Below are 20,731 nucleotides of genomic sequence, written 5' to 3'. Positions count from 1 at the left end.
GCGACAGCAGCTGCAGCGAGGCCTGATGTACGGTATCGCCTGCAGCCTCTCTGACTCCTGCTTCTGTTTTGCTTCAGTTTTTTTTCCCCCCTCAGTATTTAACTCTCTTTCTGCTGTTACTGTTTTCTCTCGTCTCTCTTTACCGCCCATTTTCCCACTCACTCACTTTTCAGCTGTATCAACTCTCTGCAATCCCTCTGTAATCCATCTTTCACAGCAAACATAAATATAACAAACAAAACATTCGCTTTTTGAGATGATGGTGTTTTGTTTTTTTTTCTGCTGGATGTGGGAAATGAATAGCGGAGCGGGATGTCGACTTAATGTGTTGCATGTTTTTATTTTTCCTTTCAACTTCAGAAGAACTGATGAAGAGCAACAAGCAGAGAGTGGAACTAATTAAACACCGTTACTGCGGGGACCATCACAAGTGGCCGTTTGAGAGAAATCGGTCTTTAATACCAGAATTGGTCTCGTCTGGTGTGAAGATGATCAGTTTCTTTTAAACCGCTTCATAAATATAGTGTCATTCATAGTGCCTCCTCTGCTTTTCTTTGCCATGGCACAGTGTGTGACAGCGAATAAGTAGGACGCCCCCTTCCCAGAGGTTGGTTGTTTCGATATTTTTAAGTACATTTCTCCTCGCTCTATGTGATTCCTGGCCTGATTATCTCTGACTGAGCGGCCTCACTTATCGACTGAGCACATGTGCAGAAATTCATTAAGATAAAAAAAAAAAACCCAGATTGGCTCAGAGGAAAGTGGAGGTTTTAGAGTGGGAATGGTGAGGAAGCACCAGGTAGTGTGTCGGAAGCTACTTGGGTGGGTCGGGAGCTGCGTCACAGCGTTGCATAAGGGCTTACGCAGGCTGAGGGGATGTGAAGTAATGAGCGTGGCGAGCCGCCGGTGCTGCGTGTGAACGCTGACGGGCGTGAGAGACGCAGATGATCTGCACCATGAGCTGTCCCTCCAGAAGAGCTGATGATGACGCTCTTGACTCATTCACTGGTTTTATTTTTTTTCAAAAGTCTTTTCAATTTTATCTCTAACAAATTTCCAATTTAGCTGAAATATTATGGAGGATAGGACATTTGCAGATGCCGTATTAACATAAAGTCGTAGGAGCTGATTGTGGAGAACTTTGAGAAGTTGACTTTTGGACTAAAGGTGAGGGAGCAATGATTTTGAGTCAACCATGGAAACTATTGGCTGGTGTGGAAGAGAGTAGATGAAACATGGACTGGATGGAGACGAGTGCAGGAAGGAAGATGGGTTTTCTCTGAATGGACTAAGCAGGAGGGAATTGGAGGATCAGCTTATGTTGGGGGGGTCTGGTGAGTCTGGGAGGATTTGGTCATGTATCATGTATACGGAAGAGATGTAGGGAAAAGGGAAGCAGAGGATGGAGCTGCCAGACAGGAAAGGAGGAAGGCCGTGGAAGAAGTTCATGGACAGAGGAAATTGGTGGAGGATACAAGAGGAGACGGGGAAGTGGAAGGAGATGATAATGAATGGCTGTTCACTGCCAATCATGGAGGTGTTTATCTGATGATTTAGGGTACACTGTTGTACATTGTTTTGCTTTTATGAAGGGAACAAAAATGAATGAATGAACAAATTAAAAGGGTCAACCAGTTTCAGCTGGTTATGAAGTGGTTGGTGTCTTTGCTCGTCAGCGGTCCGTACACAGAAGAAACGGTGGGAAGTTTGAGGTTTTGGCTTAATCAGTCCTGAATGAGGAAAATGAGGAGACTCGTTAAAGTGTTTCAAGATGGAATGTGATGTTTTCCATGTGGGTCGTCTTCTTATTGTCCAAATAAAGTCCACATTTTTCCCACATGGATTTAGTTCCTGCCCACTTCTCACTGTCAGCATCTGTGCAACTTCAGAATTTCTCAAAGCTCCTCTACTCTCCTGTAAATATGTTCCCGACAGACGTACTGTTCCTACTCAAGCAGCCAACAGTCGAATACAAAGAGTACGAGAAGTGTAAATTTGTTGTTCCACTTTCTTTCTTCTCCAGTTTGACCTTTGCTCTGGGTGGGATTGACCTTCTGTCTGGTGTAGAGTTTATAAGTTTGCTCGAAACTTTGGCACGTGGCTGAACATTACATTAATAAGTGTTTGGATAGGGAAGAAGAGGAACACCGCCCTCTTCCTTCATCATCTGCTGGCTCTGTGTTTATGGATTTTTCAAATGTGTGTTCATATGAAAGTATGGAAAATAAGAGGCCTAAATTCTCAATTACTTATATCTTTTAAAAAAGGGAGTGTTCTGAAGAATGTGTATTTACAGTCCATTAAATGTAACCTGTTGACCCCTGCACAATGTGGCTGTAAACTCACTCTGTATTAATGATACTGGATGTCCGCGAATGTACCTGGTGCATGAATACTGGGATTTCATCGATATTTACAATGGCGCTTTTTTGCTGTGATGCATTATAATGTAACCTTAGGCTGTATGCTTGTTTGATGGTTGGAATGACAAACCGCTGTCATGTAAACAGACAGCCAAAGCACAATGAAAAATCTCTGTTGTCGTGTAAATGGGACCAAAGTTGTGATTTTTTTTATTTTTTTTTCCAGGGAGTGCGAGTGATTACACCGTGTTCATAGGTTTAGCGGTAAAGAGAAAAGGCTGTTCACCAGTAGATAATATGTAGATTATACAAAGTGATCCGAAAGTCAGCAAATGCATGTTCAACTAAAAGAAAACATTTTGTTTTTGACCGGAGAAAAAATAATAAATCCTGATTTCTGTACTAAACCTAAGGGATGAGCAAACATGTGACCTCTCAATCTCATAGTTTTTTTTTTTGGCCCTTCATCCTGCAGATTAAACTCTAATCTCAATTCCATTGCTTTTGTTATCTCCGTCTTTAAAAGTCCTTTTAAAATCTATTTGTATGTTCACCCCCCGAGTTTGTAATTTGGGATATAAACGCACTATTTTCCGAACGTTTATTCTGCCTCAAAAGCGATGAATGCTTTTCTTTCCTTCAGTTAGTTTTCTTATAAGTGACATTTGCTGCTCGACTTGGCTGTGACCGCTCAGAGGCTCGCGAATGATGTGAGAAAATCCTTGTCACTGCCAAGTGATGGATGGACATCATTCATTTGGCGAGCTCTCAAGTTTGGGTGTGAAAAGGTGGAGGGGAAAATTGCGAAAAGAGGCTTTTATTGTTGAGCTCTGGGAAACGCCCCTGAGAAGTTTTTAATGGTTTCATCAATAATCTGTAGTTTGCCATGTCAATCACGTGTTACAGTTTTCAAAATGTTGCCATGTAAACGTGAAACCTTACTGAAATGAAAATATAAATCGATTCGTTTTCACTCAAAACGTTGTCGTGGAAACTGGGCATGGGGCCAGTTTAAGTTGTGTTGTTAAGCACGACACATTACTTTGTCTTTTGTATTAAATCGTGCCAATAAAAAGAAATGAATTTCACCACCATATACAGTATAGGTTCTACCCTCTGATACAGATGAAGTTGTAGCAACTTGCTCTTCACTGCTTTTGAGTTTTAGAGGGCGGATAACTAAATGAGAAGCTTATGATGGAGTCGCCCGTCTTCTTTCTTTGGATCCCATGGTGTTCAGTCCACCCGTCAATAGAGATTATTCCTTGTGGAGCAGCAGATGAGAGGAGCGTCTCCCTTCAACAAACACCTGTTTGTGACCTTGTGGGTCGACCGTTAAGGTGCAGAACATTAAAGTCGCTGCCTTGGATCCCTCTGAATTGAGCTACGTCACATGTGGGAGGCTGCAGCGCTCCCATCTGTCTGTCACACACAGATACTTTTCTTAGCTCCGAGTGACGCTCTTACTGCTGCATCAACCCCGGGAGGCAGTTGGTAACATTAGTTTGAGCAAACACCCCCAGTGTAAACACGGTATTTTGATATGCTGGATGTTTAAGGACGCTTGTGCACGTGTTCTGTTCCTTTAGCAAAGATTTATAACTCCTGGAGTCGTTCCCAGGACGTTCATTGTTTGTCTCTTTTTTTTGTGATCTGTGAATGTATTTAGTGTCAAACAAGTCCCGACGTACAGAATAAGCAAGTACAACAAATAATTCATTGCCCTTCATGTGGCAACACAGAGTCACATGAACGCATCATGTGAGTTTGTACTATCGAGGTGTTTGGCTTTCACACACTGGTTTAGATGTTTGAGGATATAATATGAAATAGACTTAAATGTGTATCATTCCATTTTTGAAGTTATCTCATTTGTGGTATAATTTTCATAATTCTTGCTGGTCAGATGTTGAACTACGTCTTAAAATCAAACTCGAGGAATTGTAGGTTTGAAAAATGGAGTTTCTAAGAAACGTGCACTTGGTGTCCTGTTGTCTCGTTTCTGCGGTTATGATCATTAAACTATGTAAGGATCTTCTTGTGTCTGCACAATGTGCTGCTCGTATTTCTTCGTCCTATGTTGTCAGCAGCTTATCGTGTCTGACATTATGTAACTGACAGGAAATCATGCCGCTGACACGAGTAATATAAAGTAATATTTTCACTCGCTGCAACAGAACAAAAGTAACCTGAGAATAATGTCTCTTTTCTCCACACCTGGCCCTTTTCTCATGGATTTTTATCTCGGGCTGAGATATTACATTACCAGTAATACGTCATTTTAATGAGCTGCAGCTGGACTTCGTACTTCTTTCCACATGTTGGCATCGTGCTTTTGTCATTATCGAGGTTGGGGTAGTAGTTAATTCAGACTGCACAAGTACTATCTTCATTTTACACTGAGGAGGTAAATGTCTCTGTCTTCATCAGCATGTCAGCTTATGTGCAGTATATTTAACTTTGGTTTGGTGAACTTGGTGCTTGGTTCAGGTTCGGTCTCCCCTCTTGTTGACATGGAAAATCCCCCTCAGTCCGAACCTTCCGACATGCAAAGCCTTTCTGCCGTGGTGACTCAGATTTTCCTCTTTCTTTCTGACATCCATAAACACACTTGTCACATTTTAAGGTTTCCAGCTCTCTGCTGTGGTAGAAAAGTCTCTCTCTGCTTATTTCTTCTGCTGAATCAACACCGTTCTTTTTTTTTTTTTTTTTTTTCCTTTCTGTTTTTCCTCCTTTCAGTCCCGGGGAACAGAGAGACGACGTGAAAATGAAGATCCCCTCACCGGAGTGAGCTCCTGCGATGCTCAACAGACCTGTAATTGCTTTTCTAAGGCCTGCAGAAGCTAAGGACAGGGTACCATTGACAGGTAAGACATTAACTGTCCGCTGATATGGAAAACAGGATTCCATGCCTTCTTATCTGACCTTGATTATGCAGCCTTGTCGTAACATCGACTCAAAAGTTGAGACGAAGATTTTTCTTCTGAACTGAAGCCATTTCTCATCCAGATTGTGAATTGGCGTCACACTGCTGTGTACTTCCTGCTTCTTGTGGATGATAACATGAGTTTGCAACAGATTTTAATCATCCATCTTGTATTGATGTGATTACAAAGCTGGAGGCATAACCCGAATCTACTTGGCACATAAGCGCAGTAAGTCGGGGTGGTTAAGTCGGGTCAACACCGCCGTCCCCTTCGTGTGGACTTGTGTGTAGTGGATCTAGGAAGGTCTTGTTATTCTTTATTTGTGTCTTAAACTGGTGAGTCACCCTGTGGCTGCTGCTAATTTGTCTCTGTAGATTTAATCTGAGGTGGATTGCTTTGGAGGTAAGTGACCTCGCCGATACCAGTTTTAGCTGCAGTGTCCAGTGGGAGCGGCGTCCCCGTGCCTAGGCAGCGTGGACACTGATGGATGACCTAGCTTTCTGTCGGTTTGTGCTCCCAGACGTGAGCCGTTGTTATGAAAATATAGAAGGAAACGGGCTGAAAGGACCGCCGAGAGATGGCCGCTGGGCTTATGATGGATGACGACCTGCTGGGGATCGGCTGTAGATTGAAAACGCACTAAAAGTGAAGCCTCTCAGGAGTCGCTTTCAATCTTCACCAGAAACTGGCAACGTTTTGTGCCTCTCCGGAGGATGACCCAGAGAACCAGCAGACATATGTACCCAATATCACAGCGAAAGCCACACGCCATTACGGTTTCAGCTTAAACAAATGATTACAGCTTCCTTCTCGGTTTTTCCCTGGCAGTCCTGCAGGCAAAGCCGTGGACTCATCTTCTCCTGCTCCTTTATAAATCAGCCCCCTCAAAGGGGGCTGAGTCATGTTGTACCCCCCCCCCCCCCCCCCCCCCCCCCCCCCCCCCCAGAGCGTAGAGACAGGTGGTGTTAATGGTGGCATTCACCGAGGTGATTTGCAGCCTGCGTCTTTATTCCGGCGCTGGTGGCCTCCGGGCTGCTGATTGATGGTGTTTGTCATCCACTCTTGGACTCAAGCTGGGAGCTGCTGCTGTTGCTTTGGCTGCGGCCCAATGGCCTCCGCCAGTGGCACGTTCAGCGTGTCCTCCGGATCTCCCGTTGAGACGCGATTGAGAATAACCTTGAACTCCCTCCCCGGCCCGGCTTCTCGCTGCCTGAAGGACAAAGTGTGTGTGTGTGTGTGTGTGTGTCATAGCCTACTTCTTGTACCCTACTTTGCCCCCTCTCTTCATCCGGGAGCCGAGCAGCGGAGCGCTACTCACTGCATCGTCTCTTCCTGCTGTTTTTCCCATTTATTTTGACCAGATGGGGGGGTTATGTGTCAAGGAAAAGACTGAATAATGTTACCGTTGCATCTAGTGGGAGTGTGAACCCGCCTTTTTTCAATTTAATAGTCGCAAATATGATTTCACAAAAACAAGAAAGACATCGATTAACCAAGAAAGGCTTGTGGAAACTCGCATACTTCCTTGAGTCTTATGTATTCTGTACATGTTTAGTCATTGTATTTGCAGGGGGCATTATTATGCATCCATCTTGCAGACTGAATCAAAAATCTAAAAAATTCTGCTTTGAAATGAATGTAAAGCAGAGGGTGAGATGTAAACATTTGTTTACCTCACAAGCTCATTTTAGTTGAATGTCCCATCCTAATGTAAACCTAGCACGGCACTATATTAGATCAATGTGCAATATCTTAGAATGTTTTGGAAAAATGTGAAATATATTAGGCCCCGTTTACACGCCAGGGTTTCAAATGAAAAAGACACGGCAACGTTCTGAAAATGTTTGTTTTCACGGAAACGGCAGAAATGCTGAAAACGATGTATGTAGACATTCATATGGACAGGCGATAAAATTGGATTGTTATTACGGTGACTGTTAAAAATGAAACTACCAAGTCCCAGGAGAACATGAACTGGGAGCCATGACACTCTGGAGATGGACAATAAGAACAATGTTTTCCTCCAGAGCATGTGCAGAAGAACTATTTACTATAGTCGTGGTGCACATGCGATGTAGCGGCGCTTCCACGGTCTAATCAGGACTGAAGGCATCATTTTTGCTTGTCTACACGACGACTTTGTCATAACGTTTTCAAAAAGTAGTGTTTTCAGTCACTCCAAGCCATTCAATCGACTTTTTAATTCGTTAATTGTACAATTTTTTAAAAATTCATTGCTCTTCTCTTTAATGCCAGTCTTTTGCAGTGTGTCTATTTTCCCACGATGACGCTATCGGCAAAACATTTGCGATATATTGTGCAACACTTAGTTAATACAAACCTTATTTCAGGCATCAAACCAAAAACCCCTTGACTTCAGGAGGAGACCTTAGGACTCATTCCTGCAGCAAATTTAACTTTTTAATGCGCCAATAAAACTGAACGACCTGCACAGCATCAAACTCTAAAGTGACACTGCGAAGCTGTTAGAAGCCAAAGAGACAAGTGGGGCTCTCAGGTGCTTGTGGATGAGTTGAGAGGACCACATTGCTCCATGTTTGGATGTATGAAATTAATGTGCTTAACTTTTTTATTCGTCATGTTTCAATGAGTTTGTGTCCTTAAATCACACACTCACTGTAAAAGAAGTTGTAATCGGTAATAATGGGATTATATGATCTCATTGTTCCCATCAGGACGCCTCAGATGTGATCATTAAATACTTTTGCATGTATGAATAGCTCTCAAGCTGCTGTCATGTAATCTGTAGGTGGTGGGGGATTTTCTCAGGGGAGTTTGCATGTTTCCCTCTGTGTATAAGTGATGAACTTGATGGATTGATGTATTTTAAAGATGCAGAATATTGTGTGCTAGTCGTACTAGTTGACCGTCTTAAAGTGATGAGTGAACATTTTGCCTTTTTGAGCTCCAGAAATGAACTAATCAGAGATTTTCCTCAGTGACGGCTACTTTTAATTAATCAATTCATCTCTAATTAATTCTTTTATTTTTATTTTTTTTTTGTTTCAAAGTCCTAAGCAGGAGGGCAGTTGGATCGTGATGCGTTGGATTAAGTTTTATTCTCATTTCAGTTTAATTCTTATCCGTTTTTCGTCTTTTTCCACACTTGACGTCTGTTTTTGGGAAAGAAAAAAGCTGAAAGCCTTTTCTTCTTAAATTGGGGAGATGTTAATCTTTCTGAGTCTCTCCCTCCTTTTAACAGCCTCGTCTGTTTGAAAGGGGCCGAATGAGCTTTAAGTGACAGGTCGTCTTTCCTCTACCTTCCTTTTTATTGCCAGACAAAGGCAGCAGAGGACTTTCCAGAGAGTTTTGTTGGTCAAAGGAAATGGCAGAGGAGGAGTAACTGTCAGAAAGAGGCTGGACTGTGAGGAGGAGGAAGGAAGGAAGAAGGGGAGGGGACTGTGCTCTCATTCACATTGGCGGCATTTGGCTTGAAAATGAGCTTTTTATTTGTGTGTGTGTGGGGTGGGGGGGTTGGCTGGAAGGGAGAAGTTTTGGCCAGAGACTGAGCCAATCGTCCAGCAGAGCAGGAGCAGAGTGTTTGTGTGTCCAGCTCCTGCAGCTCACACACACCACAGCAGCAATGCAGGAAACGGACCGGGGTAAGAAACGGAGCAGAAAAGAGCCTATCACTTTAGAAGATTGATAATTATTATGTTTGATTCACTGTTTTGAGATGTGTAGGTTAAGTTTTTTTTTTTTTTTTTTTTTTTTTTTTTTATTGTGTAAAATGTGTCCTTTTCTGTTATATACTACATTTTAAACTCTTGATCATCCAATTTGTGGCCACCATCTTTACCATAGATCAGGGGTGCCACACATGATGCCCGTGGGCCAAAACCAGCCCACAAGATGGTCCAATCCAGCCGAACCACAAAGCAAATTGTAAAAATGAAAAAAAACAAAAAAACCTTTTTTTTTTTTTTTTTTTTTTTTTTGCTTTAAACAAATGTCTTAGTAGTAATAGACACAAAACTGAGACCAGAGCTGGGATATCGCTGTTGCTGCCGTGAAAGATGTCAAACTAGCTTCAAAGCCATGCTGCCAGGGTGAGCCTGTAAAAACACCCATAATGCAACAGCTATAGAAGAAGGTTTTTTTTTTGACATTTCACTGAATTTTGCACCAGAAGGTTTAATTCAAATGAAACTTTGTTGAGATTCCAGTCATCTTCAGTAGTAATTGTTTGGTATTGTTGGTATTGGTATCTTCATTGTGTATACTCTGCGCCACACCAGAGAAAAACTTTAAAGTTTAAATTTAAACGCTATTCTGACACTATTTTACTGGTCTGGCCCACTCGAGGTGATGCCCCTGAACTAAACCGTGTTTTACACCCCTGCCGTAAAAGATGCTTTTAAACGATTAACAGAAAATGCTCACCGGATTCTTTGGTATTGGAAGCAATCGTATGTTGTATGTTGCTCTTTTGTTCATGTTTGTTGAGAGAAAAGACGAGTAGCGAGATGAAGACTTGAATTCAAGTGTACCTGTGTGTGAATAGAGGCGTCTTCTCTCTTTCAGTGCTGTATACTCATTGACAGCATTCAGACCAACCCGCAGGTCCTGCTCAGGAATTCCTGGATAGTTACTGGAGCTGCACAGTACTTTGTTTATAATTCACAGTGCATTTCAGAAAAGGCAACTTCTGAATAAATCTGTAGGCCAACACCAAAGGTAGGAAAGCACTAAATCGTTGTTGGTGAATGAAACATAATGGGTACAGAAAAGAAAGTTGTTAAAGTATAGCAGTTGAAAGATATTATTGTCTATTTGCATGCTTAAAGATATGTACACGTGCAAAAATCTAAAAGTTATTAGTTAGCTGTGCTGTGTGGCATTATTCATACATATTTAAATATATACATGGAAAGTAAGGAATGTGAAGGTATTTTCATATATGTATGTCTGTAGGGACAATAAAAACTGTGTTGAATAAAAAAAACTTCCTAAACATGTAATATTATCTACATAGATCCATGATGGCAATAGTTATAGTAGTGTTCTAGCTGCTGCAGACTGATTAAAAAGTGAGATTATTTGGAAAAATTGCTCGTTGAAGTATTTGCTGTCAAAACAGAAATGTGCAGTTTTTCTTTGACATTTCATCAACCTTTAGATTTACACCTTTTAGATGAAAAGAGTGCACTCTCCAGTCTGTTATGAATGAGTACACACTAAATGAGCATAAAAATAATTGCAGTCGCAGGTTTTGTTGTGAATATTAACATTTGGTATGGTGGATCGCCCTTGGGTTTATCACAGTTTTCCCCTTTGCTCCTGTTTTCAGAGGGAGGGTGTGTGGGGTGGGGGTGGGTGGGGGGGGGCAGAGGAAAAAGAGAGAGTGGGATTCAGACGTTTGGGCTCGGGGAGATGAAAAGTGGAGGAGGGGGTTCCCCCACACTCATTTGTTTGTTCCCTCATGCAAGACGCTCCCTGCTGAAAACTGAGGCGCTTCCTTTCATTCTGCCTCTTTTCTTTCTTTTTTGTGTCCCCGAGTAAATCTGCAGACGATAGCCGGGACACTCACACAGCTTTTCTTTGCCGGTCCCTGCACTTCACCTGGCGTGGGGGGAGTATTTTTAGACTCTCACCTCTGAGGCTGTGTGTTTATGGCGTGGCGCTAACAAAGAGGGATTTAGTGCAGGGCTCTTTCAGTTTGTCTCAAAGCAGGTTTGTGTGACGTTGCAGGGCCAAGAAGCTGTAGATACTGTTTCTCTGTAAATGGCTTTTATGCTCTTTGCTTCTCGAGTTGCCAGTCTGAGAGCCGGTCCAGCCCTGCGTAATAAAATATGAAGCTGAGACAGAAGCGAGCTGACTGTCCGCGTGAGGACGAGGGACTGCAGACTCTTGCTTCACGTTTTGTCTTCAGTAAAGATTTAGCAGAGTGACATGTCAGCAGGATTTCTTTGAATGCATTGATCCCCATTTATTGATTTGTCATCTCCGCCAGGCTCTCGATTCACCGCGGAAATGAGTTGCAGCAGGGCGTTTCTGAAGCTGGGAAATTAAAGATACCCATTTCTGAGTGAAAGACAACAAGCAGCCACTTACGATAAACATCACATCATTTGAAGATTGTCGTCATCTGCATAAAGAGAAACTTCTGTTCTCATGAAATGAATGCAAACTGAGCACTGGGTCACGAAGTTTAGAGGATTTTTCATTTTTAATGCACTAAGGTTGGTTTGTTATAAAGTGCATCATTGAGTGAATGCCATTTCTGATTTAGATGCAGATACTGCCATATTAAGTGAAAAGAAATTCCCTCTTTTTCATTGGAAATGTGGTAAAATGCATTTTTCAGTTATTCATGGTTGAATGATTTAATGATTAGTGTGCATTAAGTTGAGTTTTGAAAACCTCTTTATTCCATCTTTACACTGTAAGCAACCTCATAATGCATCAATGCCTCTTAAATGATTCTCCCAGTGGATGGTTATTTGGGAATAAATATCTATTTCAGGTGGATGCTCCCTTTTAAATAGGGTCTTGAGGTTTTTGTTCTCGTTGTCTCCTCAGCTGACTTTCAGCGAAGGCAGTGGAGACTGAGACTCAGGCCTTTACACGTTTCATGTGAAAACATCATTTTGCTTTACACGGCAACATTTTGAAAACTATACCAGTTGACATGGAAATGGCAGAAACACTGAAAACGATGTCGTTTTCATGTTATGCTGCTCGTGAGAGCTGTTTTGTTTTTGGAATAAAACACACACACACACAGAACAATACTCCATAAACATTCAGTGGGAATTTACGGACATTCCAGTGGACATTCAAGTTGGATTATTCCAGCAACTGTCAAATATATAAAGCTACCAAGTCCCAGGACAATATGGACTGGGAGTCGTGACACGACAAAGGCCGCCATGTTTGTTATTGTCCATCTACTGAGCATGTGCAAAAGAACCGTTTAACACATTACTATTAAACGGTGTTTTCAAAAAGTTGTGTTGAGTGGCTCCGAGCACTGTTGTTATGTAAACAGACCCCCAAAACACAACGCAAGTTTTCTGTGTTCACTTGAAAACGTTGTGTAAACAGGGCCTTAGAGTCACCTTCAGAGGCTCAACCTCGAGAAACAATTTACTTTATTAATGCTACAAGTAGCAGCGTTTACTCCCGTTTCCACGGAGACGGAGTCCGATTATTTTCATGGGGCCCATTTTCAAAATGTTTTTCAGTGGCTTCGTGGGCCATCGTCGTGTAAAAAGGCGCACAAAACGGAACAAATGTTTTCTGTTTTTGCCTAAATGTTACGTAAATTACCTTCACACAAATGTTTTTCTGAGTGTGGGGAAAGTTTTCTCTTTGGATTTAGCCGGACAACAGCAGGATCTTTATGCACCTCTTCATAGTGGATCAGGTGAACACACAAAACAACAGAGGAGAAAAATTTGCCGGGATTGTTTGTGCACTTCTTCAGTGTCTTTTAATGTTGATCAGGCTCTGCAGCGCCGACTAGTGGCAGGCGGCAGCTTGACAATCAAGCAGCCTTGTACAGTAATTTGTTTGAATAGGCTAATATTTCTAATGCCGACTAACGATGAAATGGACTCCCATTAGTTTACCCACTAATCTCAGGGAAATCTCTTTTGGCACTTTAAGCTATTTAAAGTAGTTCTCACAAAGTGCATGATGTGTATTTGTCACTAATAATAGAAATAAATGGTCATTTTTGATTAATGGCCCTGAGATATGCGAATTCATTTAAATGTGTAAAAAATGAAATATACAAGTTCTTTGGCGATGTCATTTAATTCTAAAAACTGCATCAGGTCCATATTTTCCCGGTGCCTCTTCCTTTGTGCTCTCGTCTGTACAAATAATTCTATAAAAGCTGTCAGTGCTGAGAGCCGGGGGATGAAATCCTGAAGCCTTGTTGTGACAGCCGCTCTCCCAGGTTCGCTGCTGCAAAGCAAAATCCCTGACGCGGTAAAAACATTGCGCTCCTCCGAACATTGCCTGGTAAATGATGAGACATCAGAAAAAGAAAAAAAAATGGTGGCTGAAGAGTTTCCCTGGCCACACTGCTGGCGTTGTTTAGTCTTCCCTCTCCTGATCTGCAGCTCCACACATTCCTGCTGCTGGAGGAGGGAGCGACTCGGCGAGGGCATTAAAACCTTTTGACAAAAACAGTCTGCTCATAGTCGGAATCAGCTGACACTATGAGGAGGGGAGAAATTCTACCGCTGTGCACTGTGCCGTGGTTGTGTGCGTGGGAAATGAAACACTCTTCCTATACCTCCTCTTCTTCAGTTTTCTTTAACATGACAGGTGTATTGTTAATTACAAGTTGAGGTTTCCTCATTGTCGGTTTAGGAGGTTTTCACCCATCTTTTCTTAAATGTTCATTTAGTTTTAACAAAAAGTAATCACGGGTGAAACATCTTAATCTGCTTCCGGCATCTCTTCATTTCATCTTGACCTTGATCGTGTGTGGGTTCAAATCCCAATTGTAAAAGAAAGAGCGCCCGGGATAAAAACTCCCAAGTTTATTGGAAGTTCCAATCATTCGCCTTAGTGACTCTGTGAAAGACCATCAAGTTTCTGACATGTCTTAACTGGCATTCATTAACCCCCCCCCCCCCCCCCCCCACCCCCATCCATCCATCATTGCCTGTTAAAGTTAATTTATCTTCCATTAAGCTAACTGGGAGTTTATGAGTGCCTCTCGAGCTATTGAGTGACGGAAGGCTTTAAGATGCCTCGGTATGGGTCCCACCCTCCCCGTCGGCCCTCTGACCCCCTCCCTCCTCCAGTGTTTGAGGCCATGGTCGCTATGACAACACAAAGGGAAATTGGGGGGGGGGGGGCTCAGTTAACTGGAGCCTGAAAAGATTAGAGCTCATGAGGATTCTGCAGGCCACAAATGGGTCGCCACAAATTACGTGTTTTCAAGAAGAAATGGCCACAGTTTGATGGAGGACCATAGTTTGGACTCTTACTGCATCAATTTCTTGTCTGAATAATGTCACTTGGGGTTGTAAATGCAGCAAAATGGATGTTTAACTCACTCAGAGACAATGATGTAATGCATTATGAGATCATTCATCTCTTTATCTGGCCAGAAATGTCCCATGTAACATCCCTGCTGGATTTTAAATCACAATTTCTTGAATTGTTTTGTCCCTCAGTCTCACTATAAATAGAATTTGTGCGCTGAAGCTGAGAAATAGCTGTTACCTGATGTTGTGGATGATAAAGCAGCAGGATGTCATATTCCAGTGCATGTCTGTGGTGAAAATATTAAACCACCATCTTCAATACTGCTTTATTTATTCCTAGCTGACTCGAGGCAAACACATGAACATGTCCTCGGCCCATCGCTGGACTTATTGAGACACCAATTCACCTGAAAAGCATTTGTCTTGAATGTAGAAGGAATGATCACATTTCTAAGTGAATTGGACCTTTATATTGGAAGAAATCTGGTGATACCGAACTTGTCTGAGTGGAAATATTTTTATTGTCAGCACTACTTTACATCAAACATGCCTGAAGGAATCTCCTCACTGAAATTGCTGCTTTTTGATCGTCATCCACAGGTTCTGTATTCTCAACTTAAAGAACCGTAGCTAACCGTTTTTATTCCTCCTGATATCCGTTAACACAATTAGCCTCATCCGCTCCATTCCAGCCGGATTATGTGTAATAAATATTGTTACAGACTAATTAGCTTTACTCTGGATTAATAGTGTGCGATTTCTCTCAAACGGCTCTGCTCGATGGGGTCGTTACACCACATGTTGCTCCTGCTGCTGTTCACTGTTATTTCAATGATTTGGTTCAATGCAGAAGGAATCTTTAAAGGTGCGTCATTTACAAATTAAAAATGATGTTTTAGTGATGATTCACGCCCATCTGCACATGTTGTTTGTTATTCCAGATACAAGTGCTGTCACGGCTTTTTTTTCACTCTAGCTGTATTACAGTGGCTGGACATTGCAGTGGCTCATGACACCGCCTTCTGGTTGAAAGTGTTATTACGATTCATGATGCACTATGTCGACACCTTTAGAAGTTAGCTCTAAAACATATCGCTACAGCAGAAGAAAAAAAAAAAAAAGTCGAGAAATATTTACTGTTGTGTTTTTTTTTTTCCTGTAACGCAACCACAAAGTACATTTTCAGTCACTGCGTGTGTTTTTCACACTTTTAACCAATAATGACTCGAATTTTACTTAAGTGTCAAACGGTATGTACAAAGGATAAACTAACAAACCTTTAAAGGCACACACAATTGAGAATCGCTTACATGCAACTGAATAAATAAGTGGAAACATCGCTCTCTCAAATAGGCATGTGTAAATGTAACTGACTGTAATGTACCAGCTCTACCGACACCTTCTCATTGAAGCTGGAAAAATGTAATGGGCTTGTTATTTCGATGTGAAATTGCTCTTTTTAAATGGTATATATTAAATGTAGATACATAAGTTTTACAAATAGTCAGAAATCTCAATATTTACTCTTAATTATAATTTATGTTCCAACTGGCTGGATAAACTTTTTGGACCTTTTTTTGACCAGGATTTCTACGAAGTTGTGAATGTTTGTGCAATAAGTCTGTTTTCCTGACATAAACTGGGACTGTTATATATATTATTTTTAGTTTCTAATATGTGAATACTTTTACTTTAGATCAGGGTTTTCAAACATAAGACCAGTGGGTCAAAACCAGCCTGCAAGAGGCTCCAATCCACCAGAAGAGTTCATTAAAACTTGCTTTATGTTGACATTGTAAGTAGATTTCCATAGTAAATGTGAAAATATAGACATTTTCATGCCGTATACTCTGCCCCACAAGGGAGAAAATCTTTCAATTAAAATAAATAAATTACTTGTCATGAGTCCAACAGTAGAAACTGTTCTTGAACTGTAGGCCTTTTTATTTTATTCAGTCACTCAAATATATCAAAATCCAGCCATCGTCTGTATCGCGTTCTACAATTCAGTCAAGTTTCACTCTATCCCAGCTAACAATGAGTGTGTGGTGGTCGGTCTTTGCCTTCAGTCAGTCATAATTGATTAGAGTCACCGCTTTTTGGACTGTGGGAGGAAACCAGTGTTTTTACTATTAATTCAAATGTCCTTTGTTGGAGTTTTGTAGTGTTTCTTTGTATTTATCCAGTTTTTGACAACATACTGTGGAACAGATTTGTCTTAGTCACTCATAATGAGCCTAAGCAGGGATCAGCCAGATTTCGAGGGCGCTAATTAACATGCAGTAATCACAGTCAAGTCGCTGTAGTAGCCTCGAAGGCTCCCAGTAAACTTGGCAGAGTGGGAAATGACTTGGCATGGCTCTGTCCTGGCTGCCGCCGTCTCCAAATGTGTCTGGCTGCCGCCGCTGCTCCTGCCGGCTCTTCTTTCACCTTATTAGCCACCTTCGCTGCTAATCCCAGACACGGGCCGCGTTATCCCTGAAGTTTTATCGTCTTTGGTGTGTCAACAGGTGGGATGAGAGGGTTAGAGAGCAGGTGAGAACAAGAGGGCAAAGTCTCAGTCCTTCTCCTGAAGTGAGGGATCGTTGCAGTCTTGTCATACTTTGAACGTCGCGCTGTTCTGACACTTCCAGTAACTCCAGAAAAGACACACCTGCTGTGAGGAAACCCCTGATGTTTTCAGAGCAGAACAGGCTCTGCTGTTGGTTTTGTTGTTGCTGCTCGGTGACCTCATCACCATGCGTCCTTTCGACCATTGTTCTCCACGCTGAACGATTCAGCGGTCACGGGACAAACTGTTGATATCACAGTCTGAGTGTTTGTCTCATAAAATGTCAACATTTGCCAGCAGTCCCGTCAGAGTCGGCCAGTAACAAAGTAAGTCTATATGTATTTATAGCTGCATATTTGTGGTGCTGTTAGATTGTAAAGATATCGGCGTGTTGGAGTTGTTCTTCTCTTCTGTGCCCGTAGATATTATCCAGTTCTGAACTTTTATTGGCTGCGATGGCTGATGAGATGTGTGGAGACAGTAGCCTTTGTTGCTGTCAGGGGAAAATGCCAGCATGTTACGAGCCATTTTATATCTGAAATGAAAAGAGAGCCTTTCCTTGCCTCTGTCTCATGCCTCCTAAGCCTCAAGCCTTGTTTGTGCTGCTTGAATGGGTTCAATGAAAGGGCCGTCCTGCTTCTCTGTGTGTGGGCCACGGCCGTCTTGAGAGCGATATTTTGTATCCTTCAATCTACTGTATATCATCTCTGTTTGTGCTCCTGTCACTGGGACTGTGTACTTTTCTCTTTTGGAATTCTTTGAAAGCTCTCTTCTTCAAGGGTCATCATACTGTTACAACCTCACACTAATGTACACACACACACGCTTAAAACACGTCGCCCTACACATCTCATACTCTCATTATCTGCTTGTAATTCTATTATTGCTGCATTTTTGTAATCAAAACAAGTAGTTTATCATATATTTTGAGTTTTAATAGCTTTGTCATAATGTTCAGTAAAGGCTTCAAATAAGTTTTTACTATTTTATAAATCTATATAGTGAAAAACAAAATGATTCAATTTAATGGGACTTTGATGTGAAGACTTACTGCTGTAATGTGTTGATTTAATGTCAGCCACTGAACATTTTTGTCAAATCTAGGTTGTTTTTCAAATATTTCTTATTTTCTTGCTTTTTTAATGCAGATCTAAAAATGAAAGCTTTGCTTGGACATTTGGTCTTTGAAGATCTGTTAGGGAGGACTTTAGCACGCGAGTTTAGACAATTGTTGATGAATTTCAGTGTGTACTTAAATACAGTTCCATTTCAAGTTAAAAGTCACACATCAAATGCATAATCCAAGTTCAAGTTCAAGACCTGTTGTTCAAGATTTAGGAAGTGACTTGGACCTGTTGTTAAGGACTTGAGAAGAGACTTGGACCGGTCCAGAACCACTTAGAGAAATGCTTCAAGTTACATCTTAACGACAGGTTCATGTCTCTTCTTGAGTCTCACAGGGTTTTTGTTCCCCTGCAGAGCGAGTCGCCCCGCTGAGCTGCCGCCATGGCCCTGGTTCAGGCTCTGCCCATCTCTGCTGAGCCTCACAACCCCGGCTTCAGTGGAGGAGCTCGCAGAAGGCACCAATCCGGCCCTTCGCCTCCCCTCAACCCGCCACTGCCCACCACCACTCTGGATCCTATGGGATCCGTCGGGAGCCTCATCAGCACCCGCCCTGGTCTCTACCAGGACCGCCGCTCCGGCGTCGAGTCGGGGACTCGTGGCCACTGGCCCGCCACTGGTGATTCTTGCCTCGGCTCTGATTTGCCCCAGGATTTGTTACTGCAGAGCGTCCCGCCACTGAAGAATCAAAACTCCACAGCGTGCGGCAGGGGGCTGGAGAAGGAGGGCAGGAATGGGAACTACACCTATCTGAACGAGGATTATGTGGGCGACTGGAATGACAACCACGTGATACCCGGCAGCCCGAACAGCGAGGCGGACGAGACTAAAGAGGGGCTGGGCTTGAATGGGAACGTGGGGGGGCCTCCTCCAAAACTCATCCCAGTGTCAGGAAAACTAGAGAAGGTGAGTCGGATCAATACTTTCAGTTTCTGTTACCTTTTTGACTACATCTGGAGGGTTTACAAAACATTTTTAAGAGAAGAAATAAGTCAATATAGAAAATCATATTCATGGCAATTCAACCAGTTGTTAAATGCAATGATTCACTTGAGGTTTACTGGATTTAGTCAATAAACACGTGAAATGTCATTGTAGGGACACGTGAACCTATGCGTGTGACTCAGATCATATTTTAACATCAATTCAGGAAGAAAACTAAGGATTTGCAAAAGATTTGTGTTTGCTTGCCAGTGTATATCAGTAATTTGTGCTGTTTTTGTAAATTAAACAGAAGAAAACATGCTCTTCAGGGTTATCTTGCATGTTGATGAAAGATATTGTGTTTTTTGTTGTTTTGTTTGTGATGATAATAATTCTGGCTGTATACAGTGTACTGCAACGTCTAGTGTAATTTGTTGTACTTTTTAGTCCCTGAAGACCCTGTGAAACATTGTCCGAGTGACGTGTGATTCCATACGTTTACTTTTCTGGCATGTTATAGATTTAATTGATATTTTCAGTCGCTAATCTTGTCAAGTTTACACTATACAATCAGAGAAGATGCCTTGCAAGGCTGCATATATGTTTCTATACAATGCAGGATGATTCATGAAGCACTCAACACCACAAATTAAAAAGGAAATTATTTGACCCAGTCAAGACATAAGTGAACAATTAGTTCTTAGTGACCTGACAACTGTGAAAGTGTATTTCCTGTTGTTCTGTCAACATCATCCGATTTTGTACTTCTTGACCAGAACATGGAGAAAACAGTGCTACGACCCACTGCCTTCAAACCCGTCATTCCCAAAAGCCGCACGTCCATGCAGTATCTCTCCCCTCGCCATTGTGCCAACATAACCGAAAGCCAAAACAACTTGAACTTGTTGAGCCCGGCGCACAGAGACATGTCGCCCTCCTGCTCTGAGAGACGCAGCTCCTACAGCAGCGGGCGGAACGTCAGCGGCGGCGGCGGCAGCAGCCAGTCCTGCTCGCTGTCCGACTCGGGACGCAACTCTCTCTCCAGCCTGCCGCCCTATAGCGGCGCCAGCTACAGCCTGGCCTCCGGGGAGGCGGGTGCAGGACACGTGGAGCCAACAAAGAGTGCTCCTCTGGTCAGTACACACGGACACTCCAACTCGGACAGCGGGCGCTCGTCCTCCAGTAAAAGCTTGGGGTCGATAAGTGGCCGCGGACAGCCGCTGTCGGACAGCGGGTCCAGCGGACGCTCTCCCGGCCCGGTGGAGGGATACGAAGGCGTGGTGAGGGACCTGGAGGACAAGCTGAGGGAGAGAGAGCTAGAGCTGCAGCAGCTCAGAGACAACCTGGACGAAAACGAAGCTGCAATCTGTCAGGTGGGGGGAAAGAAAAATCATCCAGAGGATTTTGTTTTAGACGGTGAAGACTGAGAGGTCTGGATTTGACTCGTTTGGCTCCTGCTTTATAGGTTTATGAGGAGAAACAGAAGCGCTTTGAGCTGGAACTGGAAGAGCTGCGGCAGAGCTGTGCCACCAGGATGCAGTCCGCCTCACAGAAAGCCCAGCGTGCACAGCAGGTGCTTCAGCTGCAGGTTCGACCCCGCAGCAGATGGCTGCACCTTTCTACTGTGCACCGACAGGCAGGTCCACACGAAACACCCGCCATCTACAGAAATGATGGTTGAATCGTGCGATTTCAGGTCTACCAGCTGCAGCAGGAGAAGAAGAAGTTGCAGGAGGACTTTGCTCAGCTTCTGAAGGAGAGAGAGCAGCTGGAGGAGCGATGCACTTCTTATGAGCACGAGAAGATCCAACTGGGGCCTCGGCTGGAGGAGACCAAGTGGGAGGTGAGCAGGCGTTTCTTATCTCTTCAGAC

The 20,731-nt window shown here is 42.8% G+C and overlaps 1 protein-coding gene across 4 annotated transcripts in view; it reads left to right on the top strand.

Annotated features, from left to right (window-relative positions):
* LOC308112018 (leucine zipper putative tumor suppressor 2 homolog) overlaps positions 1 to 20,731 on the top strand; it is a 31,023-nt gene that overhangs the window by 7,056 nt on the left and 3,236 nt on the right. Inside the window, exons 2-6 of one of the 4 annotated variants that reach the window (XM_080467193.1) lie at positions 5,103 to 5,230; positions 18,293 to 18,841; positions 19,636 to 20,232; positions 20,325 to 20,447; positions 20,556 to 20,702. In XM_080467193.1, coding sequence (XP_080323319.1) covers positions 18,320 to 18,841; positions 19,636 to 20,232; positions 20,325 to 20,447; positions 20,556 to 20,702 — 1,389 coding nt within the window. In that variant the 5' untranslated portion in view covers positions 5,103 to 5,230; positions 18,293 to 18,319. Of the gene's footprint in view, positions 1 to 5,102; positions 5,231 to 8,696; positions 8,914 to 16,597; positions 17,140 to 18,292; positions 18,842 to 19,635; positions 20,233 to 20,324; positions 20,448 to 20,555; positions 20,703 to 20,731 lie in introns of those variants that run through there. The other 3 variants (XM_080467194.1, XM_080467196.1, XM_080467195.1) reach the window with 3 other exon arrangements.

The sequence above is a fragment of the Lipophrys pholis genome (genome assembly GCF_963383615.2).
Source record: "Lipophrys pholis genome assembly, chromosome: 1".
In the NCBI taxonomy this organism is placed as follows: domain Eukaryota; kingdom Metazoa; phylum Chordata; class Actinopteri; order Blenniiformes; family Blenniidae; genus Lipophrys; species Lipophrys pholis.
Note: the sequence above shows the minus strand (reverse complement) of the source record. Positions and strands in the feature narration are given on the sequence as shown.